Source organism: Capsella rubella, unplaced genomic scaffold (genome assembly GCF_000375325.1).
Source record: "Capsella rubella cultivar Monte Gargano unplaced genomic scaffold, Caprub1_0 scaffold_3, whole genome shotgun sequence".
NCBI classification, from domain to species: domain Eukaryota; kingdom Viridiplantae; phylum Streptophyta; class Magnoliopsida; order Brassicales; family Brassicaceae; genus Capsella; species Capsella rubella.
Genome location: NW_006238921.1, coordinates 6,248,126 through 6,274,569, shown reverse-complemented (window position 1 = coordinate 6,274,569; position 26,444 = coordinate 6,248,126). Strand labels below are relative to the sequence as shown.

General features: G+C 36.6%; 7 protein-coding genes across 11 annotated transcripts; 2 read left to right on the top strand and 5 right to left on the bottom strand.

The window, feature by feature from the left end:
- Positions 1-594: 594 nt before the first annotated feature.
- LOC17890856 (phosphoethanolamine N-methyltransferase 1) lies at positions 595-3,903 on the bottom strand. Its single transcript, XM_006297455.2, has 12 exons — positions 3,653-3,903; positions 3,414-3,529; positions 3,172-3,309; positions 2,936-3,073; positions 2,701-2,844; positions 2,195-2,305; positions 1,962-2,103; positions 1,590-1,870; positions 1,350-1,511; positions 1,210-1,263; positions 1,044-1,118; positions 595-945 (listed from the first exon to the last, which is right to left on the bottom strand). The coding sequence occupies exons 1-12, from the start codon at positions 3,666-3,668 to the stop codon at positions 847-849; spliced, it is 1,476 nt and encodes a 491-aa protein (XP_006297517.1). The 5' UTR covers positions 3,669-3,903; the 3' UTR covers positions 595-846.
- A 2,470-nt stretch (positions 3,904-6,373) lies between these two features.
- On the bottom strand, positions 6,374-7,651 carry LOC17893249 (protein C2-DOMAIN ABA-RELATED 4). Its single transcript, XM_006298989.2, has 4 exons — positions 7,432-7,651; positions 7,092-7,321; positions 6,888-6,983; positions 6,374-6,791 (listed from the first exon to the last, which is right to left on the bottom strand). The coding sequence occupies exons 2-4, from the start codon at positions 7,236-7,238 to the stop codon at positions 6,501-6,503; spliced, it is 534 nt and encodes a 177-aa protein (XP_006299051.1). The 5' UTR covers positions 7,239-7,321; positions 7,432-7,651; the 3' UTR covers positions 6,374-6,500.
- Positions 7,652-7,738: 87 nt separating this feature from the next.
- On the bottom strand, positions 7,739-11,585 carry LOC17892008 (outer envelope protein 64, chloroplastic). Its single transcript, XM_006297139.2, has 13 exons — positions 11,320-11,585; positions 10,683-10,835; positions 10,419-10,543; positions 10,067-10,192; positions 9,715-9,897; positions 9,486-9,630; positions 9,242-9,404; positions 9,002-9,136; positions 8,632-8,832; positions 8,418-8,545; positions 8,279-8,330; positions 8,106-8,175; positions 7,739-8,003 (listed from the first exon to the last, which is right to left on the bottom strand). Exons 1-13 carry the CDS (start codon positions 11,520-11,522, stop codon positions 7,924-7,926), a joined length of 1,764 nt encoding a protein of 587 aa, XP_006297201.2. The 5' UTR covers positions 11,523-11,585; the 3' UTR covers positions 7,739-7,923.
- Positions 11,586-13,904: 2,319 nt separating this feature from the next.
- Positions 13,905-15,216, bottom strand: LOC17892453 (uncharacterized protein At3g17950). 3 transcript variants are annotated; one of them, XM_006298487.2, is made up of 2 exons: positions 14,934-15,216; positions 13,905-14,637 (listed from the first exon to the last, which is right to left on the bottom strand). In XM_006298487.2, the coding sequence occupies exons 1-2, from the start codon at positions 15,006-15,008 to the stop codon at positions 14,083-14,085; spliced, it is 630 nt and encodes a 209-aa protein (XP_006298549.1). In that variant the 5' UTR covers positions 15,009-15,216; the 3' UTR covers positions 13,905-14,082. The 3 variants fall into 3 exon arrangements, with proteins under 3 accessions (XP_006298549.1, XP_023641582.1, XP_023641583.1); XM_023785814.1 differs by having other exon boundaries at positions 13,905-14,630; positions 14,934-15,026; XM_023785815.1 differs by having other exon boundaries at positions 13,905-14,611; positions 14,934-14,989.
- A 759-nt stretch (positions 15,217-15,975) lies between these two features.
- Positions 15,976-17,907, top strand: LOC17893566 (aldose 1-epimerase). Its single transcript, XM_006298915.2, has 5 exons — positions 15,976-16,213; positions 16,327-16,376; positions 16,677-16,803; positions 16,885-16,992; positions 17,076-17,907. The coding sequence occupies exons 1-5, from the start codon at positions 16,096-16,098 to the stop codon at positions 17,696-17,698; spliced, it is 1,026 nt and encodes a 341-aa protein (XP_006298977.1). The 5' UTR covers positions 15,976-16,095; the 3' UTR covers positions 17,699-17,907.
- Positions 17,908-18,077: 170 nt separating this feature from the next.
- Positions 18,078-19,205, top strand: LOC17891057. Its single transcript, XM_006299573.2, has 5 exons — positions 18,078-18,244; positions 18,357-18,505; positions 18,618-18,707; positions 18,783-18,941; positions 19,024-19,205. Exons 1-5 carry the CDS (start codon positions 18,148-18,150, stop codon positions 19,102-19,104), a joined length of 576 nt encoding a protein of 191 aa, XP_006299635.1. The 5' UTR covers positions 18,078-18,147; the 3' UTR covers positions 19,105-19,205.
- Positions 19,181-24,661, bottom strand: LOC17891015. 3 transcript variants are annotated; one of them, XM_023786804.1, is made up of 12 exons: positions 23,903-23,992; positions 23,698-23,793; positions 23,347-23,604; positions 22,864-23,106; positions 22,613-22,762; positions 21,137-22,344; positions 20,733-20,806; positions 20,549-20,630; positions 20,346-20,471; positions 20,144-20,250; positions 19,663-19,820; positions 19,181-19,587 (listed from the first exon to the last, which is right to left on the bottom strand). In XM_023786804.1, the coding sequence occupies exons 2-12, from the start codon at positions 23,728-23,730 to the stop codon at positions 19,372-19,374; spliced, it is 2,655 nt and encodes an 884-aa protein (XP_023642572.1). In that variant the 5' UTR covers positions 23,731-23,793; positions 23,903-23,992; the 3' UTR covers positions 19,181-19,371. The 3 variants fall into 3 exon arrangements, with proteins under 3 accessions (XP_023642572.1, XP_006299786.1, XP_023642573.1); XM_006299724.2 differs by lacking the exon at positions 23,698-23,793 and having other exon boundaries at positions 23,903-24,630; XM_023786805.1 differs by lacking the exons at positions 19,181-19,587; positions 19,663-19,820; positions 20,144-20,250; positions 23,698-23,793 and having other exon boundaries at positions 20,367-20,471; positions 20,557-20,630; positions 23,903-24,661.
- Positions 24,662-26,444: the final 1,783 nt, after the last annotated feature.

The window sequence follows — 26,444 nt, the reverse complement described above, 5'->3', positions numbered from 1 at the left end:
TCAAAACCTAAATAGGAGGAGTCTGACGAATCTACTCTTTCTTTCTTTCTTTTTTTTGAATGTGAATGTGAATGTGTGTGTGTGATTTCAAGGCTTTTCTCTTTACTTCCCTCACACTACGTTTGAGCAGTCCTATGGGCTATTGGTACCCTATGGAATGTTTTATTTCCTAATAAGAAAGTTTTATTTTTGCTATTCCCAGGCTTCTCCTACAAATTTCTCTACCAGCCAAAAAAAAAAAAAATACGTTATTGGTGTTTTATTTTTAATTTGAAAAAAAATCAGCATTTATATACGTAGATTAACAAAAATGCCAATATATTCGATGGGAACTCAACTAATTATATTTTTTAACCGAAGTTTTGAACCGATTTGACAAGTTTACGGTTTCAAACTTTCAATACAATTATAATACTTCAGGGCCCAGAAGCCCAATCACTGAGTTGGTGAATAATTCTTAGAAACAAAATAGTGACCAGAAGTTGACTGAACGCTGAAAATAAAAAATCAGTGCCAATAAATAAAGAACCCAACCGTAGCCATATGTCCATCGAACAATCCGGTTTATCGAACAGTAACCAAAGTCAAACTGACAAAATAAACTAAAAGGGATAACATAACAAACGCATTTAGAAAATTCTTCAAATCAAAGAGTAAATTTTACTAGAAAAACTAAGAACAGACCAAACATATAATTCGGCTTACATACCACATAAGGGAAACAAAGATTTAACACCACCACTTAAAAGGGTCACATAACACTCACTGCATACTTATCATCACCTAGCGGAAATGACATTTTTATTGAAGAAAACAAAGGAAACACATTGTGGATATTTTGATTGGTTAATTCTTGTTGGCGATGAAGAGTCCCCATTTCTGTTCATCCGATGCACACCTCTCCAGCTTTGCCTTCCATCCTCCGACAATGTCATCATAATCCTCCTACGTTTGTGAGATATACGTCGTAAAGAGACGGCTTTAAGATATTGTAACAAAACAAAATCAAGATTTCATTTACCTAAACTGAAATATATACTTACTTTGGAGAAGTCGGCGATGAATTCTTCCTTTTCTTTCTCCACCCTCTCTAGTTCACGTCTCAGGACTTGCATAAACTGTACATAGAAAACACCAAAACAAAAATACTCTGTTAAAACTAGTCCTTGGTTTTTTCAAAGAAAAAGTATATATGTTAGTTTCATTCACCTGATCAGTACGGTCCTCTGCAATCACGTCTTTAAAGCCAGCGTCTTTTAGCATCTACATTGAATATTAAGGTGTTAATAGGATTAGACAAAGGGCCTCGAGGACAGCCAAAACATTTATCGCTGACACACAAGACAAACCTGCCCATAAGCTTGAACGTCATGGAGATCATATCCTCTCTGTTTGATGTACTCTGAAAACTCAGCAGATGGAGTTTTTGGGCTCCTACAGTAGTCACTGATGAGAACTTTACCTCCCGGCTTAAGCCACTTGAAGAAAGTCCTGAACAAAGCTGGTTTATCCTGAAAAAAGACAGAGGATGTGTAAAGATTTGCAGTGATAGAACTTCCAACAGAGAACAATGAGAAAAAGTTGAGTACTTGGATGTGCAGGATAGTATCACGGCTGTAAATGACATCAAACGAATTATCTGGGTAGTGTTTTGTGGTGCAATCTGCAACCTCAAACTCAACCGAGCAGTTGAGTCCAATAGCACGCTCCAATGCGAAAGAGATCATGTTGACAGAGAGGTCGATACCAACAACATGAACATCAAACTTTTCAGCCATATAGAAGTCACCTCCACCAATGCCACATCCAACATCTAACACTTTCTGTCCTGGTTTCAGATTCATTTTCTCCACAAATTCTTTGGTTGTCTCTGATTCAAGAAACATGACACAGACACACTTAAATTAAGACACAGAACACTGCACATACAAAACAAAAGCAAAAACGAATTGGGATATTACCAAGTCCACCAGTGCTCACAAACCCTTGTCCAAAGACACGCTCATAGCGTAGGATGCCATTGGATTTGTACTGAACATTGTCCAAGAAACGCTGGAAGCCTCTGTCATTTTCTGAGCTGACTTTCTGCCAAATCCAACAAATCTGCATCCGACATAACAACGAGTGTTATTCATGATTAAGATCTTAGAATAATAGGAAACTAGACATTCTTGATAGAGAGGGTCTTGTTTGCCTGATTCTGATTTTTCTTGTTCTTCACATAAGCTCCAATGCACTTGCATCCAATCATAGAGAGCTCAAATGAATTTCCAGCAGCATCGCGCGCCTGACATTCTTGGAAGACCTGCATATATTCACCATTCAATTTTAACCAGTAAAATACAAATGCCACATAAGTACTACGTGAATGTACTTGAAGTTTTCCAATAATTTGCATGAACAGATTTAGAGACAAGTAACAATGACCACTACATTACTTCAAAATCTGATAAGTCAAAACTAACATACGCTGATACATCAAAGTATAAAGTAACAGTTAGGTCTCAGTCAATAAGAAGGAATTCAAGATGTATCCTCTATTATTCAATTCAACCCACTGTGACTTCCATAAGTCTCAACATATTCTTAAAGCATAGGCAGTTCTAATTTCTAACCACTGTTCACCCCATTAAGGCATTAACCATTGAGATTGTAGTTCTGGAAATGTAACTATTAACTGGATGTAAGAGAAGTAGGAACCTTGGAATAGAAACGGGGTTCACGGTAGTGAGTTGGGTTGGATTTCCGCTTGCTATCCCCAGACTGATGGAAGCAAGATTCACGGAAGAAGATGTATCCTCCAACCTTGATCCAACCAAGCATCCTTTCTGCCAAAAGCTCCACCTGCATCCATATAAAACCGTTGGTTAAAATTTAAATTGTTCCTCACTAGGAGATATTATTTTGTTGTCTTTAATAAAAGATCAACTTATACCTCTTTGTCAGAAAGATACATGAGGAGCCAGTTGGAGAAAATCAAGTCAAGGGATCCATCAGTGATCTTCAGGTCAGGGGACGTAACATCAGCACACAGAAACTTGACGTTCTTGTAATGTCCGTTGATGCTTTCATTCTACAAGAAAGAAGAAATGCAGCATTCAAGATTACAATCCATGAAACAAAGAAGCGAAAGAAACATGGAGAAAGAAGGTGAACAGAACAATAGTAAACCTTCTTAATGACGCTATCAATGAAGTCAAGAGCAATGAGTTCACCAGCCTTTTGAGCCAATTCACCAGTGAACCTACCGATTCCTGCTCCAAGCTCCAAGACAGATTTGCCTTCATATGGAGGGAGTAAAGAGAGTACCTACACAGTTAAATCAACCCATCAATTTTAAAAATTCAAACTGAAATTTAAAAACGGTGTGTATCACTCAATCTAGATCCAAAGAAAGAGGTATGGTGAACTACCTCAGGACGTTCCTCCTTGTCGAGATCAGAAGCTCGAGAGTCAAGCATCATAGCTTCAACAGTCAAATCAGCCGAATGCTCAATCCAATAGTTCTTCTGGATATCACGCTCTTCCTCTACTCTCATCCAACCCAAAAAAAAAAACACAAATCAAATATGAATCAATTTCTCATTCTCTTCCTTGATTTGTTTAAATCTCTACATTCGATTAATTTAAGCAATCGAATCAGTGATCTCACCGTAGGATGCAGCCATGTCGGAAATGTTGGTGGGAAAAAAGAGGGAAATGAAGAAGAGGATATGTTGTTTACGGAGAGAGTTTCAATGGCCTTCGACGGCGAGTCTGGATCTAGAGAAGCTTCGAGATCTACGGTTGGCGGATCGTCCTCTCTGCTGCATCAATTCTCTCACAGAACGTCTGAGTCGGGGAGGGAAATGTAATTCAGGTGTTTTTTTTATAGATCTGAGCGAAAGAGAGCGAGTGTGTGAGTGTGTGTGGCTCTCTCAGATAGTGTCCGTGCGCGCCCTTATTTATAGGCAAACGGTGCGGCGCGACGTCACCTGCCACCTCGCGCAGAGACTTTTACTGACTGACTGTAAAACACTTTTTTACTTAACCGTCGGTTATTTTAAATCTCCTTTCTTTTTGATTTGGTCAAAACCGGTGGTAATAATACTAGCGTGTAACGTATTGGTTAATACAATATTTAGTTTTACTATATACTTTTGATACTAGGATTTATCCCATGTTACACCACGCGTTCATAATTTAATATATTTGTTTGGTTGTTCATTTTCGTATTTGGTTTATATAGTATAGTTTTATACGTGTTTATTTCATTTGATTTTACATAATTTTATGAATCTGTATTATAAGTAGATTCATAGATATATGTGGTTAACCCGCGGTACACCGGGGAATAATTTTGTCATAAAACAAATTATATCTTAACTTAACCGTAAAAATATTTTATTATAGACAACCCGTAAGAAAATTATAATCATATTTATGTTAACTCAAATCCGTCCAATCATATTTATGTACAATATTATTATATTTTAAAATAGTTAGAGTTAAAATATTAATAATACTTTAAATCAAATGTTATAACATTATTGCATTAGTAAGAGTTTCTGTAATATTTTAAACCTTTCCAAGAAATTAAAATTTATAATATTTTGAAACTTTTTAAAAATATATTTTTCTTAAATATATAACAGGATTAAACAGAATAAATTTTTAATTTGGATGCCTAAGAAACCAAATTTCATGCTCATTTTTAGTTTGAAACATATTAGTCATATTTATAATGGTTTTGAACTCTTATATAAACATTTTCCCTTTATTAATTGAGTTATATATGTCCGTTTTCAAAACTTTAAATTGCAAAATGTGTGGAACAAAATTTGTATTTTTATTATAAATATTTTTATGTAATAATATTCATGGAAAATAAATAAGATTATATAAATATATTGGAGAGAGATTCAAGTTATAAGAGAGATATTTTAGGAAATTTTTTTAATGTAATAAATATTTGTTTCCAATTTTGAGATTTGCTTGTGATTTAATTACAAAATTTACTTTAAATTTTGTTATTTATTCAAATGGCAAGGGGTTGATTATACAAATATTACAAAATAAAAAGTTATAACCCAAAATAGATTTTTTTTTTCCATCAAAATATAATTATATTTGATAATTGAAAAGATAGTAATACAATTGGTCTGATAGCCATACAGGCGGATTTAAAAAATCAGAATAAAAAGGAAACGAAATACATCCAGAAGAAGCTAATACATGGGCAACTTTGTTACAATTCCTATTACAAAAAGCAAATGAAACATTGGAAAACTTGTTAACCCAAAAGAGAATTCCCTATGAACAGCTTCAATTGTAATATCAGAATATTGTTTTTGTAATAGATCAATCAATAACTTGCAATCTCCTTCAAAACAAATATTCATAATACCCCTTATCCAAACTTGTTGTAATGCAGCTAGTAATGACTTTGCTTCGGCTTATATTGGCGAAATAGACGTTCCTAGTTGAGAAGCTCCCCAACCTAAAGAAACACCATCTGAATTGCGAATGATCCAACCCCCCATTGTTCTCTTAGAAAAGCTATCAAAAGCCGCGTCAAAATTACATTTTAGAGTATCGACCGGTGGCCCCAAAATAGATTTTAGTACAAAATGTATTTCAAAAATGTTAAAATATATACAGTACAAACAATACAATGATCTAATATAAAATGAAAATAAAATATGTGCGTGCATTATCATTATTTATATGGTTGAGTAATTTTTGGAGGAGTTGGTGGAAGGGGAATCTCTAGATCGTTCATGGGGAACCGAGATTTTGGGGTCCCTTGGGATCTATCAAACTTACATTATTAGGACAAGAGATCATTAATATTGTATAATACTCCACTAGAGTCGAATCTTTTATAAATTTAGTGAGAAAATATCATATGGTAGTAGGCTCACTCACTCTTGTCACAGTCACTTGCTACATTATTGTTAGATCATAGTGACACGTCCGTATATAAAAGGACAATTATGGCTCACGTGTTTTGTCGTTTTAAAGCCATTGTGCATCACTCATTACTGTCCATCTGGATTCTCTTCACCTACCAAACCTTTTGATTTATTTATTTTTTTCAAGTTTCTTTATATAGTACTTAATTATGGTTAATTTAGATGTGAATCTAGTTTTACCAAAATCACCGAAGCTGTGTTTCTATAATGTCAATCAATTGTTGAGAAAACTCCTATTGATATCGATAGTAAATGGTATTAATATCAAAACATTCACAACATATTATGGAACAATATACAAATAGATATAAAAGATATTTATATATACTTGTATGTTGATTGATTAAAAGCCTTAAGGCATTGTTAGCCCAAATATACACATCCACGACCACGACTCGACTTTGGACTCGGTCACCATATGGGAACAAAAACTGCCCTCGACGTTCTTAATCCTTATAATATCCTCGTGGATTAATATGCTTTTCTAATTCTCTATCCTTTTAGATCCAGTTTCTTGTCTTTTTTTCCCCTTAATCCTGTTTTTGATCATAGACCCTTGGAGCCAGGGAGGTCAATCCACTGAAGCTGAGCCTCGACCTCTCCGCATTCCACGTGTCGCAATCTAAGAACGAGATCTTGGACTAGCTTACCGTCAACCCAAGTGACTCGAGACGCCTCAGCTAGACAGTTGTGACGACTTGGCTGAACCGTGGTAATAATGGTTCCACTAGGGAGTCCATCGAGTTGCATCCGCAAAGCCTCAATATACGGCTTTATCTCGAACTCAGCATCGCCCATCTTGTCGTCTTTGCTAAACATGTCGTGGTCGTACACCGTCTACATATATAACATATAATAGTTTCTATCAGTATTAAGCAAAACATATATCGTACGTTAAAAAAATTAACATAGGGTTTAGAATGTATAAAATACCAAGAGGACCGTAAGATTGGAGTCTGTAACGGAGAGAGTCAGATCTTCATTCCATTCTGGATTTACATCTTTGTTAATAACACGAGTCTTCAATTTCTGCCAAAATTTAATTTTAAAATACTTTTAAGAATTTTAATGCTTTTCATGTAATGATGAATATTGTGAAATTATTGTAACGTTGATGATATATATTATAGCAGCAACCTGTTTGCCCATTTTGACGACGACGTAAGGATCGCTGCTACTGATGTCACGGACGGCTAGATTGACGCCACGTTTGATGCGGATTCTAAGAAGTCCCAAGAGATCGTCCATTAGTGAGCTTGTCCTCGCCGGACCCGCCGTTGCCATTTCCTTTCTATTAATTCTCCCGATGATCTTTCTCTCTTTGCTCACTTTCTTTCTCTTTTTTTGTTGGTATTTATTTTAGAGTGCTGCAACAACGCATACGTTTTAGTTTAGTTCTCATGAGGGAAAAGGCACAACCAAGATAAAGGGTTTTCTAAAATCTGTCTGAAACTTTATGTAAAGAGATTAAACGTACCAACTCACCCGTGAAGATAATTGAAATGTGTCTCTTTAGTGTATTCGTCAAGTTTCGTTACGTTTAGATTTGCATCGCTTAAGATTAACGAACGGCAGGTAGGTCTCTTCGGTTTCTTGTTTCTCTTTTACTCTGTTTTCTTTGATTTGGACTTGTGAGGAGGAGATAACGTGCGAGAAAAGAAACTGTTAAGGAGAAGATAATTAAAGACATGACCTTATTCGAGGTTGACTAGAAGTTGACCGGGAATTCCGGCATCCTGTGTCTAGGATTAACAATAGTTTGTGATACCCAATTTTGGAGAGCATTAAAATAAACATCGTATTATATAAAAATATAATTTCCATTTCCGTCGAAGACATGCAAAAGGGTATGTAGATAAAAATGCCTAAATATCTATCAGGCGCAAAAGAGAAGCGTAACAAAATTGGCCCTATACTCTTGGAACAAACGTTTTCTCAATGATCGGTGAGGCACGGACAAAAGAAGCTCTTACTGGAATAATTTTAGTCTCTCTGCTGATAGAGCCGCTCGTTTGTTGTTTGGTTCCAGCACAAGTGCGTATCTGAAATCTGCAGATTTTCAAGAAGAAACAAGAAGACAACATTTTGGAGTGTTATCTTGCCAAATTCCACAACACAAAGCCAATCAGATTATGTTCCTTTAAAGCTTACCTTCTATAGCTCCCTTGTAATCGCCTTTTATTTCTCTTGCGGTTCCTCTTCGTAAATAGGCTTTGACGTTCTGCAAAAAATAATATTAAAATACGGTCTTTGTGTTGAGTGTTCTTACGATTTAAAGAGTGTTATTACAAGAGAAATCTGCTTCTGTGTTTTAAAGGAAGTACCTTCTTGTCGAGGGTTATGGCTTTGGTACAGTCTTCTTCGGCTTGGAGAAAGCTGTATGTAAATGATTTGTCAGGGCAATGGTCACATGGAAAGATAAGCTCACTAAAAAATATTTCTAAGGATCTGAGAAACATTTACCCTCCAACTTCAAGATATGCAGCAGCTCTGTTATTGTAATAGGTAGCATTCTTGTCACTTAGCTTTATAGCTTCTGAGTATAGACCAATAGCTTTCTGCCATTGTTTCTCTTTGAATGCTTGATTACCCTGGTTAACATAATCACGAGACACAGATTAGACTTAGGAGGATAATGTCATTGAGAAAATGGGACCTACAATGGAAATTAATTGACCTTCTCTTTAGCAATCTCAGCTGACTCTTCTTGCGTGATAGTCTTTTTAGAAGATTTGGGATCGGCAACAATGCTCGAGTTCTCTTGCAAAGATGCATACATTGTCTGCACCGTATCTAGTAAAAAGCGGTCACCACCGTGCCTTGCTATGAAGGAAACTGAGACAGGGCACTTCTCATGATGTCCGAGTGGCACAGTCACCTGAATATCAGCATAATAAATGTAAGACACATACACTGTGGACTGGGTTTGCTAATGCTGACTGGTCAGTCGTTGCTTTTGTTATGTGTGAGGGGCACAAAGGTCATACTGACATCATCTTTACTGGCATGGCAGGTGAGAGAGAAAAAGAGAGAGAGAGAGATTTTACCTGACAACATCCTGATATGCTAGCAATGCTAAGCAGACTTGAAGCTCGATTTTGATAGTCTTCAGAGGTTATCTCTTTGCTACCAAGTTTTGGAGGAACAGATGGCATTGTTGGAACAACCAGAATGCCATCGTCCTTGACGCATAATGTTACAGAGTAGGGAACGAAAGAGAGATTAGTCAAGACACATATAAACTAACTTGCTCAAGTTGTTGGCATCTCATGGAAGAGCAGGAATACCTTGAGAAGTAAACCAATAGCCACTCGAGTCTCGTTTCTGATTAAATTCAGGTTCTCAATCTCTTCACTGGTTAGTTCTGGGTTCTCACGAACTTGTGATGAAATCACAGGATCAATAGTTACTGTGTTGATCCAATCTCCATGATTGTGAAGAAACTCGTGCCTACAAAACAACGCAAGATCGTTTTAGAGTGCAAAACCAAGATTCTCTCATCCTCTGTTGGTGAATAAACAATAGGCATACCTTTGAAGAAGCTGCATCACATTCGCCAGTAGTCTCAGTGTTGGGACCTTCGTGTTAGCATCGGCTTTTGTCCTAGCGAACTCTTTCAAGCTAGGAACTTTAGTTTCAAAATGGTTCTCCAAGTTCTGATGCTTCAGCAATTGTCCTAAATATGAAACAAAGGATAATGTTGTTACAATCAGAATATGTAACAGAGACAGAGGATTTTCAGGAAGAGCAAAGGACATACTTCCAAAAAGTTTTTCAGCTGATTTGATCACCACCTGGGTAATCCGGTCCACAGGGATCTTTAACAGCTGAAAGCAGTCATCCGCTAGTATGATTTGCCTTGGATTCCGTTGTGTGGCAAATGGAAGTTGCAAGAGTACATGCCCAACACGACGTAGGGTGCTTGGATCGTGGGCAAACCATCCTGAAGCCAATATCTATTGATCAGAATCGACATAATCCTCATATAATGGTCCTAAGTTTAAAATGGTCATCTGAACACAGGTAGCATTATGAGTATAACAGTCAAAACCTAGCCTATATAATATCCAAATCATTTCACCAATATAATTCACAGATTTATATATCCGTACCAACAGAGTCAAGACTTGAAGAAACTGGTATGATTCCTGTGTTTGAGATAGCCCCATGAGAAGATTTGAATCCAAGAACGCCACAGTATCCAGCAGGCACTCTTACCCCGCCAACTGTGTCGATGCCTGCAATAATACAATTCATCAAAACTATATTCTTGCTTGAAACTGCAATATGGTGGCAGTTTTGATGAAAACGTAATGCAAATATTAAACATGTTACAAGTCGTTTCCTAAGGAAGATAACTATCAACAATGTTTAGAAAGTTTATGCAATGTTCTGTTACTAAAACAAACAGTTATGTCATGCAAAATTGTCCTAACAAGGGAAAAGTGTATCTACTAAACTCACCTAACGCAAAATCCACAGCTTTAGTAGCTACAGCAACAGCAGCGCCACTGCAAGCACCACCAGGAATACGAGCAGGAGCCGCAGGATTTGTAGGTGAATCGTAATGTTTGTTTTCTCCACTGATACTGAAGAAAATAAAAACAGCAATACAAAGGAGTAAAAACCCTGATAAAAACAAAAAATCTAAACACTGGAATCACAAACTATAGGTCATCAACCAATATAGGTAACAATTCAACATATGTAATCTAAAGAGAGACAAACCTAAACGCAAGTTCATCAACAACAGTTTTTCCAACACAAGTGGCTCCACCTTCAACAAGAGTTGAAACGACAGGACAAGTAGAAGAAGCAGCTTCATGCGTCCTGACCCAGTCTGGATGACCAAAGCCAGTCACGTAGCCTGTAATATCGAATCTGGAAAACAAATGAGAAGGAGAGAAAGAGTGAATTTTAATTTTTAACAAGAACAAAAAATATGTCAAAAGTTCATAGAAAAGAATGAGACTATACACAAATATTAGATAAATATTTCCTAGTCAACATGTTGATACTGTTTTAACTTGTAAGTAGACTCCATGGATAAGTCTATGTCAAACACTCTCAGAGACATGATTTTCCATCCAAAACATACAAACACGCATTTTGCAGCTTATACTGAGAACTAGCAGACGCACACACACATTTAAATCTACTACAAATAAAGTTGCTCAAAATCTATCAGCCATACTCTCTAAAGCTTAGAGAAGAGTGAGAAGGGAGTCAACGCAGATTCCAAAATATGTCAAACAAAATTTTGACTACCCTAGCCGAAACAAGTCAATCTAAAATCCCCAATTAAGAAAAGGGAATATATATATATGTGTGTGAGGAGAAGGGGGAGAAGAAAGGGGGGACTGACAGGTCGGAAAGGGCAAAAGTGAGGCCGGTGAGGGGATGAGGAGCTTTGGGAGGAGCAGGTTGAGGAGGAGGAAGAAGCAACAGTTTATCGATGAAAGCGCCGAAATCTTCACGGACGGTCTTCTGGAGCTTCTTCGTAATCATAAGAATCCCAGCGAGACCTAAGCCAAGAAGAACCCACAGATTCGCAGCTTGAGACGCCATCGATGACGTTTTCCTTCCTACTGCTTTGCTGCTTTTAAAGATAAGAGACAAAGACCCTAAAATGTGAAATTGAGTTTTTTGTTGGAAAAAAGATGGCTGACTACACAGGAATGCATAGTCACACATGCCAATTATCATATTTTATACTCAACTACACGAACTATATGTATTGCATGACCACATTCATCAACTATACAACGTCATGTAGTCAACACCATAGACATAAAATTCTGGTACACCGGTCAACTGACTCTGGCGTTAACCGGTGTTTACTCCGGCGTTGACCGTTTTTGACCCAAAAAAATATTCCAAATTTTTTTATATTATTTTATTTTTATTGTTAAAAAACTAAAAACTGTAATTATTTTATAATGAATTGTTATGGTTTTGTATACTTTTAAAAAATATAATCTTAGGAAAAAAATTGTAACAATAATTTTTGTATTTAAGTAAATCACATAATAAGTTAATGGTTTTGATTGACAATGTAAAAATAAGCAATTCTTACTAATTGATAAGATTTTCCAGTTTTAATTTAGATTCTAATATCTTGAGTTATTTTACTATTAGTTTAGCTCTAAATTTAGAATTAACTAATTATAATAAGAATGAATACATTAAAGATTTAAACAAAACTAGTATTTAGATATTGAATATATAAAAACAAAATCAATATTTTTTTAATTAAATTTTTTATGGTTTTGTATAATGAAAATATATAATCTTAGGAAGAAAATTGCTATGATGATTTTGTATTTAAAATAAATCAAATAATAAGTTAATATTTTTATTAACAATAAAATTAAAATTGCTATGATGATTTCGTCATTTTCTTCCTAAGATTATATTTTTAATAATATAATATCTTGAAATTGTTTATAGTTTTGTATAATTAAAAATTCAAAATTAATTACAGTTTTTAGTTTTTTTAACAAGAAAAATAAAAATTATATAAAAAAAAGTTTGGAATTTTTTTTTGGTCAAAAACGGTCAACGCCGGAGTCAACACCGGTCAACGCCAGAATCAGTTGACCGGTGTATTAGAATTTTATGTCTATAGTGTTGAATACATGACGTTGTATAGTTGATGCATGTGGCCATGCAATACATTTAGTTCGTGTAATTGACTATACAATATGATATTTTGCATGTGTGACCATGCATTGCTTTATAGTTCGTGTAGCCAGACATCTTTTTTCCTTTTTTGTTTTGCGTTGCGTTGCTAGAGTTTTATTCTTTTTCTTTTTTAACATCACTCTAGGGTTTTTATTTTATTTTATTTTATTCACGTTGTAAAACCCAAAAGAAAATAACAAAAAGAAAAAAAAAATTATTGATTGTTTCCCTTTTTACAATGTTTTGTTTTTTCTTTTTCTTACATCAAACAATTGTTTAAAACTAAGATATGGACACACATACCAAACATTTTCCTACATTTTCTCTTAAGTTAAGCATTCCAATCAAGTGAAAAATAGTTATAGATGATGTGTTCCAATTATAAGACTTGTCCCGTGCCCTGCTTTTACAAGGTTTGATTATTATCATTTATCACATAATAATACAACAAAATGGAGAAGCTTATCATTGATTCAAGAAAGCATGTGTAAAGAGAATTAATTTTGGGGGGAAAAATATACAAGAAGAAATAAAATTAACTGAAATCTCTCTTAAGTGAGTGGGTCGTAATATGAAGAAGAATGATTATAAGATACATGGCTCCAAAAAAGACTTACTTCAATACAACCACAAACACAAAGACTAGCCAATCCAACTCGACAAAACCAAAACTTTGTAGTGGACTACTACTTTCAATATTTTTTCTTTTCTTTTCTTTTCAAAGTACCCACAAAACTTTGAACATTCTCACAAACTCATTGATGGGTCAGCCGCGAGACAAATGAAAGAGCTCTTCTCAACCCCACAATTTACATAGGCCAAAATCACATCGACATTATTCATCACATATCACAAAACAAAACACGAGGAGCAGACAACATGTCAACTCCCATTTACCAAAATTCATGAATCATTATGGGTCTAGACATATTCAAAATAATATTTTTGTGATGACTTTAAAAAGCAACGAATGCTTTGATGAAAGGACTCAACTAAACAAAACATATGCTTACACCTAAGAGATGATCTTTCAAAAGTGTAAGCTATAAGATGGTCTTTTGGTTTGGTTATTTATCTCCAGTTGTCTGAAACAAAACATTCACAAAGCTTATTTCGAAGACTCAATCAACATTTGTAGTTTGGAAACCCATATGAGAAATATGTGCCATTAATTGCCATCATCTTTAATAATTCTACAACCCCATTTTTTCACAAAAGCTTTTGCATGTGCCATCAGCTCAATGCTTTTTTCTTACTACTGCCATCTCTAATTATTTCTCCTTATCAAATCATTATTTCCCAAATAATTACTCTTGACTACATCCCACATTTCTACAAAACCCATGATTCCGATTCTAGAAACTGAATTACAACTATTAAACAAAGTCTACATACAAAAGAAAAATAAAAACAAACGTACACACACAGATTAAGCCGCCGTGTTTTATCCTCCGCCACAGCTGCATATACCGGTTAATGAAACCGGGAATCTACAAAGGGCCGTGGCCACCGGCGTACTTTCTCCGTTAACCAGCTCAGCTGAAGCCGGAGGAAGAACCCTCCCGTCGGCGAACAATGCCCGCTCCCCCATAACCGGCTGCTGCTCTTGGTACCGCGCCACCGCACCCTCTAGCTCCTCCGCCTCGGCTGAGTTATAAACGGCTTCATTTCCGAACCTCCGTTCCACCTCTAAATACTCACCGAGCGATGACCGCTTTGAATCTCCGGTGCCACGGTGGATTCCGGCATCGTCATCGTCGTCTCTGCAAAAACGCCACCATTTACGGCGGCGATGCCGCTCAGGCTCAGCGGAACTAGAAGGAGGACGCTTCCTCAGGTGGCGTCTTGCATTGGAGCTGGAAGCTCGTGAGATTGCTACGGAGGGTGACACGTGGCGTTGCGAAGAAGCTCTGAATGGCATCGGCATGGTTGCGGTGAAACTAAATCCCATAAGCGTTCCAAGTGTGATGCTTCTGTCGTGGAAGAAGGATCCTGTAGACTAATTCCTCACAATCACCATTATAAAAAAAAAACCAAATCAAGACTTCAAAAACATCAAATTTCAATATCTTTGAAAAATGAATACTACAAAATTATTTCCTATGCCAAAAACAAAAAATTTCACCAGAACATATAAGAAAAACAAATATATGTTTCTGGGCAGTTCTAAAAATATAATCTTTGGAACTTTAAAACTAGTCTTGTAATTAAAGGTTGATGCTTTAAAGGAGAAAGCTATATGTGGAAGCAGATAAATTAGAATCTTTACTAAGTGTTAAGATTGTAGGAACTGACCTCAGTATCAAGATCGGAGGAGGAGACGGAGGAGATGGTGGGAGAAGATGGAACATGATTGCGTGGATCTTGCATCTCCTCTGTATTCGTTGGTCACTGAACTAAAACGACGTCGGAGTGGGGAGTTTCGAAATGAGAGAAAGAGGAAAGTGTTTTTTGGTTTGGTTGGGGATGATAGAGAGATAGATGGATAGGTGAGGAGGAAGAAGAAGAAAGTGACAAATGATTTGCTTTTTGAAATGATTGTGCTTTCCTTTAAGCTTAAAGACCTCTTTGCCATCTGTTACACTATTTCTTTCGATCCCTGAGCTCTTCATATATATTTGTTTTATAAAGTTTTGATTGAGTGGTTTCTAGTTATGGGAATATCAGAATCTTTTATGGGAACAGTTTTTATTTTTGTAACCTTATGGTAAAAGCTGGTACATGTTGGTTGAGATTTGAGAAGCATATTGAAATTTGCGAAAAGAAAATTAAATAACAAAGTAAGCTTTTTATAGGTTCCATCGTTTTTTTCATAGGATACCTGAAAAAGGTTGAGCTAATTTTCTAAATTCTAAATTCACGCGAAGACGCTGTTTATGATTTACGTATACAGTACAGTACTATAGAGTATCTTTTATTTTTATCATTTTCCTTCCTTTTTTTCCTCGTTCCTAATCTGACTTATCAATCTTTAATTTAATAGCTTGCTAATAAAAAAAAATGGTTCAGTTTTTAACAACAATAATTAAAATTGTGATTATATCAAAATTCTATCTATTTTGTGTTTTCTTTCTATATAGTTTTGGGTTTTAGTTGATAACATTTGGATTTTTACCCATAAAAATGAGTTGGGTATCTTTTGGGTAAAACAAGATAATTAAACAATGAAAAAAGATCTTTAACGAAAAAAAACAATGAAAAAAGATTGAACCAAAAAAAAAAGAAAAAAAGGAAAAAAAGAAAAACAAGATAAAGTAGTTTGGGATGTGGATGACGTCAACATTGATCAGTTACGAGATTACGATTTTGGTTGATGATAAGGCAAAACCAAACTGATCAGTCATCACTTTGCCCTTTTGTTTTGTTTTCTCCTCAATAGATCATCCTCTGTCCACCAAAATCACTTCGCTTCTAATCTTAAAACCCCTAATTGATTTTATCCTCGAGAGCCCCTCTAATGGCGGAACAGAGCAAGAACACTCCAGAGATCTTCGAGCTCAACAATGGCTCCATGCTGGTCAAGATCTCAAACTACGGCGCCACCATCACCTCTTTGTCTGTTCCCGACAAGAACGGTTCCTTCTCTTCTCTTCTCTTCCTACTTCCTCTCTCAGATGATCTCTGTTATGTCTCCAAAATTGAATATCAATCCTCTGATTTTATCGAGTTTGTTTTTTCTTATCTGAAGGGAAATTGGCTGATGTAGTTCTCGGATTCGACTCGGTAGATCCATATGTGGTAATTTATCTCGAATTCACATAATCCTTTTGTCTGATCTCCCCATAGATTCATCCGATCTGGGGTGTGTTTGATCTCAAAATTCTAACTCTTTTGGTTAATAGATAGTGTTATTAGCAACAACAGATCTTATAATAGTATCTGAATCATACTGTAAGAAATGTATATGGTCACGTAATCTTGTGGTATAACGTGTGATGAAAAAGCAAAATCATTTGGATGATGTAACAGTAGTAACTAATGAGCCTGTGTGTGGTTTTTTAAATCTTTGTATCTAATATATGATATGATCGTTAACAGAACGGTCTTGCACCGTACTTTGGGTGCATAGTTGGTCGTGTGGCAAATCGAATCAAAGAGGGAAAATTTAGTCTCAATGGAGTCAACTACACTTTGCCCATCAACAAGCCTCCCAATAGTCTCCACGGTATATATATATAATATATAATAATTTTCTCTTCTCTGTATGTTATATAGCTCTCCATGATTTTAACATCAAACCATATAGGTGGTAACAAGGGTTTCGATAAGAAGATATGGGAAGTTGCAGGGCACAAGAAAGACGGTGAAAAACCTTTCATCACTTTCAAGTATCACAGCGCCGATGGAGAAGAAGGTCCTGACATATCCTTATCTAGAATTTGATATCTCTGTGATTTGATTTAGCTAGCTAAATAATGTTTACTGTCACCTACACAGGTTACCCCGGTGCAGTTGCTGTCACGGCAACATACACTCTCACCTCAGCCACGACGATGAGACTTGACATGGAGGCTGTTCCTGAGAACAAAGACACTCCCATTAACTTAGCTCAGCATACATACTGGAACTTGGCGGGTCATGACTCAGGAAACATTCTCGACCATAAGATACAGATTTTGGGGTCTCACATCACCCCCGTTGACGAATACACAGTTCCAACAGGGGAGATCTTGCCTGTAAAGGGAACTCCTTTCGATTTCACAAAGGAGAAACGGATAGGCGAGTCTATAGGAGAGGTTGGTATCGGATATGATCATAACTACGTGTTGGACTGTCCTGATCAAGAGAAGGATGGGCTAAAACACGCAGCGAAGCTCAGTAACGGTGCTGGCTCAAGGGTATTGGACTTGTGGACCAATGTGCCTGGACTGCAGTTTTATACCGGGAACTATGTGAATGGAGTGGTTGGGAAAGGGAGCGCCGTTTACGGGAAACATGCGGGTGTGTGCCTTGAGACGCAGGGGTTCCCCAACGCGATTAACCAGTCGAATTTCCCATCTATTGTGGCTAAAGCTGGTGACAAGTACCAGCACACAATGCTGTTTGAGTTTTCAGCTTGAGAGGTTTAGTTTAGGTGTTAGATGATTGATGTGGGGGGGGGGGGGGAATAAAGTGCCGGTTGATTGGTCCATTGAATCGGTAAAGAAGAGTAATTTTCAATAATTAAATCAAACTGAACTGGGTATTTTGACATTGTAAAAGTTGCGTTGATTTTTCATATCTTGATAAACGTTTCGTCCATTTGTGAATGAGTTTTTGTTCACATGAACTAGGGAAACAAAAAGAGTCCAATTAGATAATGGTTTAGTATAAACCATAATTGAATTTGTAATTGTAATCCGGTTTACGGAAGACACGTAACTGAAGCTGAAGAAACCAAAAAGCCTATGGGCGCGTGAAATATCAACCACCCATCACTCTAATCTCTTCGTCTCGCTATTTACTCTCAATCTCTGGGTTTCGAATTTCACATGTAACCCACCACAGGCTTATTGGGTTACACACAGAAATGGCTTCTTTACCATACGGAGTTTCGAATCTATGCAGAAATCAGGAGGTTCTGTCTGCTGCTACACGGTTTCGTCCGGTTGGGCGACAATTCACAGGTTTTTCGCAATTGATTGAATTTTCTCCCAATCGATTTCTACGAAACTTATGATTTTAGAGCTGAAACGATGGTAAAACCCTCTCCTCTGTTTATGATGTGAGATGATGCAGGATCTATAGCTGCGAAGCAAGCCTTATATAGATTCGAGGGACATGGATTGTCATCATCATTAGTAGAGAAGAGAGAGAGACAAAGAATGAGATGTAGAGTTAGCTCAAACTCTACTGAAACTGAAGACGACTCTGCCACAAAGACCAAGGTCTCATCGCCATCTCTTCAATAATTTCAATTTTACATCGTCACCGTAGTTAGTACTAGTAGAGTTTCATGTCCTGACGCAAACTCTGTTGTGTGATTATTTGGTTATATAGACGACACCTTTCGGTTACACGAGAAAGGATGTTCTGTTGATAGGAGTAGGAGTGACCGCACTTGGTATCGGACTAGAGAGTGGACTTGAGGTAATACTCAATTGTCTTATATAAATTGATATCAAATTAGTTTTTTTTCCTGAGTGTTATTATGAAATGGGGCAGTATGTGGGAGTGGATCCACTGCAAGCAGGGAATGCAGTTCAGCTGATACTGGTGCTCGGTTTGACTTTGGGTTGGATTTCTACTTACATCTTTAGAGTCGGCAACAAGGAAATGACTTATGCCCAGCAACTTCGTGACTACGAGTCTCAAGTCATGCAGGTTTGTGCTCTTCTTAATCAGGCTTTTCGATTTACGTATTTGACCCAACATTAACATATTTGGTTGGTTTTGTAATGTGCAGAAACGGCTGGAGAGCTTATCCGAGGCAGAGTTAGAGGCATTGATGGCACAGGTTGATGAAGAGAAGACCAAGGTTGACTAGGTTCTCCCATTGTGTGTTTTCCATCACTTGCAAAAGTTTGTAAAATAAAAACAGCACAGGCTTTCAAAGTAAAAAATCCAGAATCTGTTCTGTTTTCTTTCTTTTTTACTTGCTATTTGTTGTATGTATGATGCACACTTGCTTAGAAATATACAAATCGAAGAATATTTTGAACACCACAGGACCCTCAAGGGCTTTCTACAAAGATGAATCTAAACTCATGAACAAATTGAATCAAATGAATCTAAAGTTATAAACATTCACGACTTATCTCTCCCCCAAATGTCTTACAAGCAACGGGAATTCTGTCGAATCTGGGTGAAGTCCATTTACTAGAGCCACGAATTTGAGTACACACTCAGTGCTGAGTAACTTGAGCTTCCATGTTACTGAATTCACTGTCCTTTTTTGTCTGGTTTGAAATGTGGAATCCTTCTGCTTGATCTTCAGTGACAAGCGTGGGCTTCCTCGTGATTCAATAACCTGGATAATACACAGACTGCACGTGAAGAAAAACTGACATTATTGAGAGCAAAGGGAAAGAACAAAAATTGTTACCATCTCAAATATGTCGGAGATGGAGCAGCTTGAGTCAAGTGAGAAATACGGAGCAGAAGAAGAATCCGTCAGCAGAGAACTCAGCTGCCTGAAGTCTTCATTGCATATGAAGAGATGTCCACCCGCCACAAAGAGCGACCGTGGAAGCCATGAAACTTCTGTTCAGTTTAGTAGAAGAAAATTAATTAACACTATGGTATATAGCAGCGCTTATACAGCTCGATATACATGACTTGTAAGCTAGGAAAACCCTATTAAGAGATACAAAACATGCTCAATTCGCAAGAGTTTCATGAACTGTGTCTAATCTCTATATCTATTAGACTAGGACATCCCATTCAGTATTATATAGTTTCTTTGAGTATATAATACTTGGAGGATTAGTCCACTTATGGTTTCAGGAAAAAATGGCATGTAGAGTGAGCAATAGAGGTGAACCATTTCTCACTCAACAATCAAAGTTATGCAAGAATGATTATACCTCCAAGAGTGCTGTTATGAAAATGAAGAACATTATACTGAAATATACTTGGCTTCAAACCACTGCATATATCTTTCTCAAACAATTCCACTTGAGCATTCTCCAAACTGCCATTAAGTTTCAATACAAGACAAAAATCAGAAGACAGAAGACAGAAGAAGAATCAGTAGAGACAGCTGAAGAAAAAGATGAGTTAGTTCACCTTCCCAAAGAACATTTTGAATCTGTAACCTGCGAGTCCAAGAATTTTATGATATTGAGTAAAACTGTTGTTTTTTCAATGCTCGCTGTTATGAATATGTACTCTGCATCCTCCCTAAAGCGTAGCCTAAACCAAAAAAAAAGCGAGAGGTTAGGGACATGGGCACATAATGAAGTTTGAAAGCAGAACCATAAAAGACTAACCTCACCACCTGAAGTCCCAGACCAACTGAGACGTCCTGTATATCCTCGATCGTATGCGAACACAATAAACTTAAGTTGCTCTCTGCAGGCACCAGGAGTCAAGGAAAAGTAAGTCAGCATCAAGAGAGTATGACACATTCGGACATAAAGAAAAAAAGTGGAAGACAGGGAAGAGCAGTCTAACTTTGTGAATCAGTAGAGACACCAACGAGCAGCACATACAGTTTTTCTTGGCTACTCAGCAGGAACACTACTTCCCTGCATTTATCAAGTACTGTCAGGGGGCAAAGAAGAGATGCTATACTTGTAAATTCATGACAAATTTGTAATTACAATAAAAATAAAGAAAATAAAATTTATACATGTGATTCACAAGGGAACCAAGAACATTGCGATCTAATTCCATTAACTAGTTTTTCATTTTCAAATTGAATATTAGAAGACTAGAGAAGCAATATCTATGCAACCTCAGTGACTATTTTTCTACTCGGCATGTCCCTGAAAAATATCATAAGTCTTTAACAATAGAAGGGACTCAGATTACTTTCTTTCACCTAGAACAACAATTACAAAGGGAACAAAACTTACTGTTGCTTGCAGGTAGATTCTTGCGGTAGTACACAATCACAAGTAACAAATATCCTACAAGTCTCATCAATGCTGGAATCTGACTGAGTTATTGTAAAATATTCCTCCACTAGACCACCTATTACTTCAGGGGACTTTTCAGTTCCCACAAATCTAGTACTTCTCTTACTATTACAACCGGTAGTCAAGGAACCTTCTTGAAAATGATCAGAAATATGTTCATCTTCACAAGAATCACTGATATCTGCATCACTTCTTTGAGTTGTTTTACCATTACTTATGAAACTATTTTCCTCTCGTAAAGAAACATCTCTTTTTTTATGCTTCCTTTTGCTTTTCTTTTTGTCAAACCAATTGTATATCTGGTTAACACCAGAAGCAAGCTCACTATTATGCAGTCCAGAAAGAATTTTAGTGGTCTTTGCTTTGAACGAATCATCTATCCTCCAAGTCTTAATGATGCTACTCTTCTCTGGTTGAGAGTCAAGGAAGCTTGTGCCTTGTTTAGCAGATCCAAGAATCTCCTCCCTAGGTCTATCCCCACGAAGATTATCCATCAATGTATCCTGTTCAGGATTTGATTGCTCAGAATCATTATCTTCATTTTCACTGCAGCTGCTTGTGCTATCAGACGACGCCACTGAATAAGAATCTGCTGACAGCTGTAAGATTTCTTCCACCAGGTTCTGACGCCTGTGTAAGACATCCTTTTGATAATGAGGGGGTGATGAGGGTAAAAGTGATCCTGTCATATCCTGCGTAGCATCTGATGTTGACATGTTTCCATTTTCATCTGGCTTCCCATCAAGAAAAAATGCTTGAGGCTTCTGACTTGAATCTGCAATTTGGAAACCTGGTAAAGGCCCTGATGCATATCTCAATGTTTCACCATGATGCTTTGGTCTATTTTTATTCTTCGTGTAATAATTTTCCTCTGAATCAGTACTGCTCCCATTTTTTCGGACATCCATAAAATCCTCTGACGGATGATCTATCCACTCCTTAAACTCTCGAAGCCAAAGAACAGAACGTTCTTTCTTCAACTGTTCAACTTTACTTATTAGTCCAAAGACTTCAGCTTCATGATCAGACTTGATACTCTCCTCTTTGCTTTGAGATTCGGGTTCACATGAAGCAGACTCTTGATCAGAATTCAGATAGGTGCTTTCTTCCTCACTATCAATAGACGCAAGCCGATAAATTTTAGTCTGTGAAAGGAAAAAAGAGGAAGATTATTAGTTTCATTACGTATTTTATACCACAAATCAAACCAAGAGACTGAAACTCTCAAAGAGCACATAGAGAAGCTGCCTATTGAGTGATGTGTATGTTCACGACGCTTTTCAAAAAGCCATACCATACTACACCTGTGTAACTGGTTTGGATATATTCATAGGTTATTCATGATTAGGCCACAACAGCCACGAGCAGATTATAAAGATGTAAATAAACAATAACTAACTTTCTCCTGACTACCTTTTTTCTATTACAGCTTCCTTCATCATCAGCTTCGTCTCTGGCCGGAGAGTAAAACCCATAGCTGGCAGGCTGACTTTTCCTACGGGTAACAACAACCTGCCTCTTCCAAAATTCTCTATTCCCAATATGTTTGCCATCTAGCTTCAACTGCGCACAGATAAGAAAAAGCATTTTGAATGAAGCAGAAATTGAATGGTGCAAGTTTTGTATTTTTAATAAGATTCTATAGTCTTTAAAAAAAAACTCACATCATTTGGATGAGCAACGTAGCTGAGGACATGTGCCCTATACCATCGTGCACAACAAATTGGATTTCCTTCCAACCACAGGTCTGTCAAGAATGAAAGACTCCCGAGGAACTCCAGTTCTGAAAAGTCGGAAATAAGATTGAAGGAAACATCAAGGCCTTCAAGTGACTTCAAATTCTCAATCCCACGCAATGTAGTCAGCGCGTTATTCCTCAAAACAAGTTTAACAAGGTGACAGGATACCTGCATAGTCCAAAAAATAGATGTATGGGTCCCTAGGGAAAAATCTAAATAAAATCATCAGCGCAGAAAGTCAAAGTAATGCTTATATCTTCTGCCTGTTCGAACTATGCCATAGTATTTTTAGAACTATCAAGACTAGCTAAATGGTTCAAGAGATAGTAACTAACAATCAAAAATGTTAAGCTACTTCAGATCGAATGAAATCTATAGATGGACATGCAGAGACCTGAACTTTCCTACCTCACTCAAGTGAGAGATCTTTCTAAGTTGATTGAACCCCAGATCAAGGTGCTTCAACTTGAAACATCTCCGAAGATTATCCACCTTTGCAAACTTGTTTCGACTCAGATCAAGCGACTCAACAGATGGAAGAAGTTGCAAAGACTCATCCATGAGCACAAGACGGTTACAAGCGCAAGACACGAAAGCCAACTTATTCCACTGTGGTGAGTCCTTTATCTCGGCGATTCTACTAGCGAAGATATGGCGCAGTGCATCCTACAATTATTGGAGACGCGGAAAATATAAGTCAGGGACTTCCCAAAACGATTCAAAGACAAGCAAAGCACAAGAATAAACTCAAACATCAACCTTTGTGTCCTGAAACCTCTGAAGAAATGACATGAAAACTTGGCAGCGTTCATTTCCGATTCCAAAAATACTAATGTAGGTCAGTTAGTCTACAGCCTAAATCAACACAGAACAGAACAGAGCTATAACCTCACTCAATGCCATAGCGGAAATGCACTAAACCATAAAATAACAACAACAAAAGGGGGAAAAGAGGAAAACTCACAGTGGAATTATGACAGATGAGCTTCTCCAGGGTGTGCCTGAGTTCGAGCAATCCCTTAGCAGAAGAAGAAGACAAATCACAGCCACGGAGTTCCAAGACCTTAAGCTTAGAAAAAGGAAGAAGAGAGAGCGGCGTAGGATCACGAGATGGTGAAGGAAGCGAAGAAACGACCTTAAGAGAAGGGAGGAGGCGAAGAATACGCCGGAGCTGCTCGAGGGCACGGAAATCGCCAATGTCGGAGACGTAGGCGCGGAGATAGTCAACCGGAGCTCCGGAGAGCATACGCTCGAGTTCACGGAGAGATTCGAGACGGAGATGAACATAGTGAAGGCCGGCGGGATTGAGCTTGAGAACATCGGTGCCATCAATAAGCGAATCAGCTCTCTCTTCAAGGAACTTCTGGAGATTCTCCAGATATCGATCTCCTGTTATGATCGCCATGAGAATTCGATGAGATTAGGGATTTGACTTCTCAAAAGACCGAATTACAAAGGAAAGCCTCAGGCGAGGTGAATTTGGAAACCGCCATGGATCAGCTCTCTGATGGGAAGAAAAGGAAAAAGAAGAAGAAGAAGAAGAAGAAGAAGATGATGATTGGGTGAAAAAAATGGCAAATAGGAAACAGCGAGGATGATGATTCTCTCTCTCTCTCTCTCTCTGGCGAACAAGACTGATATGTACACCTGGCCTTCCTTAAATGCCTTAACCAAAATTATAGTATTATGCAATTTGGTGACTGGAGAAGCTCATCTGCCACAATATGGCATGTACATATGTACACCTGGCCTTCCTTACATGCCATATCTCTTCATCCCTATCACTGATTACGTAATTTTAAAACACGGTTTTACACTCGCATACTCAGCAATATTCATATTTCGAGAAGATGCTGATATTAAATTGTTTCATTTCTTGCCATTTATCATATATAGTATCATTTCGGAAATTCCCATATTTTATAGGAACATTTTGTTTTAAAGAATCGATTTCTATTTTTCATATATAATTTGTTTTAGTATGATGTACGTTTTTCTTTAATGTTTCTTGCTTGGCCTGGTAACATTTGACAATGGTTGACCTTTTTGTTATTTGGATAACCCAAACCGTCTTTGAACTTTCGTTTGATTTGATGTTATCAGAATTGTCTTTATGTTCTATTTTATAGAAATGATAAAGACAATTCTGGGGATGATAAAATAGAACATAAAGACATGATAAAATAGAACATCAAAATAGAACCTCCCTCTTTTCTATTTTATCATTTCTTTTTTCTTGGTCAAAACTGTTTTTAAAATTTTAGCTGCTTAATGATCGGATGAAAAAAAATATATACATAAATACATAGTAATGTCGAGAAATATTTTTTTCTGGGGTCAAACTGTTTTTATCATTAATTTAGCTCCTAAATTGTCTAATAAATATATTGGATAATTTGTCCCAAAAAAAAGAATGTAAAATACATAGAAATATATATTGTGTTTTTGAGTCAAACCTTTTTTTATACTTTTAATTTGTACTTGTAAAGAACACAAACGTAGCAATGAGGACGATACTACAATCTATGTCAATGTCATATTATGACATGCTAAATTATCTCATAAATATATTGGAGAAAGAGAGAAATATTTTTTGGTGAAATTGTTTTTATAATTTTAGCTGTTAAAATTGTCTGATAAATATATTGGAGAAAGATAGATTTTATCTTATGTTACGTTAGGAGGCAAATTGCCTATAAAAAAAATAAAATGAGACTAAAAGCACAAGTAATTTATCTTTCTTTATTTTAATTTTAATTTTGGTTGTGTGTATACACACCAAAATAATCTTTTTTTTCATTTGAGAAAATGAAAATGAAATAATGGGATTTTTTTAGCTTATCACTCGCCCACGTATATATACAAAGCTTTCTTTAATTTTTGTTTTTTGTTAATAAATTTTATATTGAACTGATGGAATCATTACAAAACCAAAATGCATGGATGCTTTGATGAATCCAAATTCCCAGAATTTGTTTAAGTATTTATCTTCGGCGAAGATGTCTGATATTGATACACAAACTTTGTTTTGTTTCAAAAATATCTTAAGTTTGAAGGATCTTCAAGGGAGTTTCAAAAACTAGAATTTGATTCTTAGAGCACTTTCATTGCACATGCAAAGAGAATATCTTAGGTATATTAAAAAATTGTAATTACAAAAATATTAATAATTTAATATTAAAGATTTTTAGATTAAAAAGACATCTTTCTCCAAAGTTTCTGAACAAACACTTAACATTATGTCTTAAGTTTTAAAACACTCAATCATTTAAATAATAATTTATTATTATTATAATTAATTTATGGGAAGATCTTTATGAAGGATGAGGGATGATGATGGTCTTATCTCTATCTTATTTGTAAGAACATTAAATCAAGAAAGATAGCATCTATTCAGGCATATGATAAGTTTAAAACGCTCGTTTTTAATGTGGATGAGGTTGCAATTTGGGTCTGAAAAAAGGTTCACGACTATGCCTTATGTTTTTTGGATTCGCCTCTCCCAT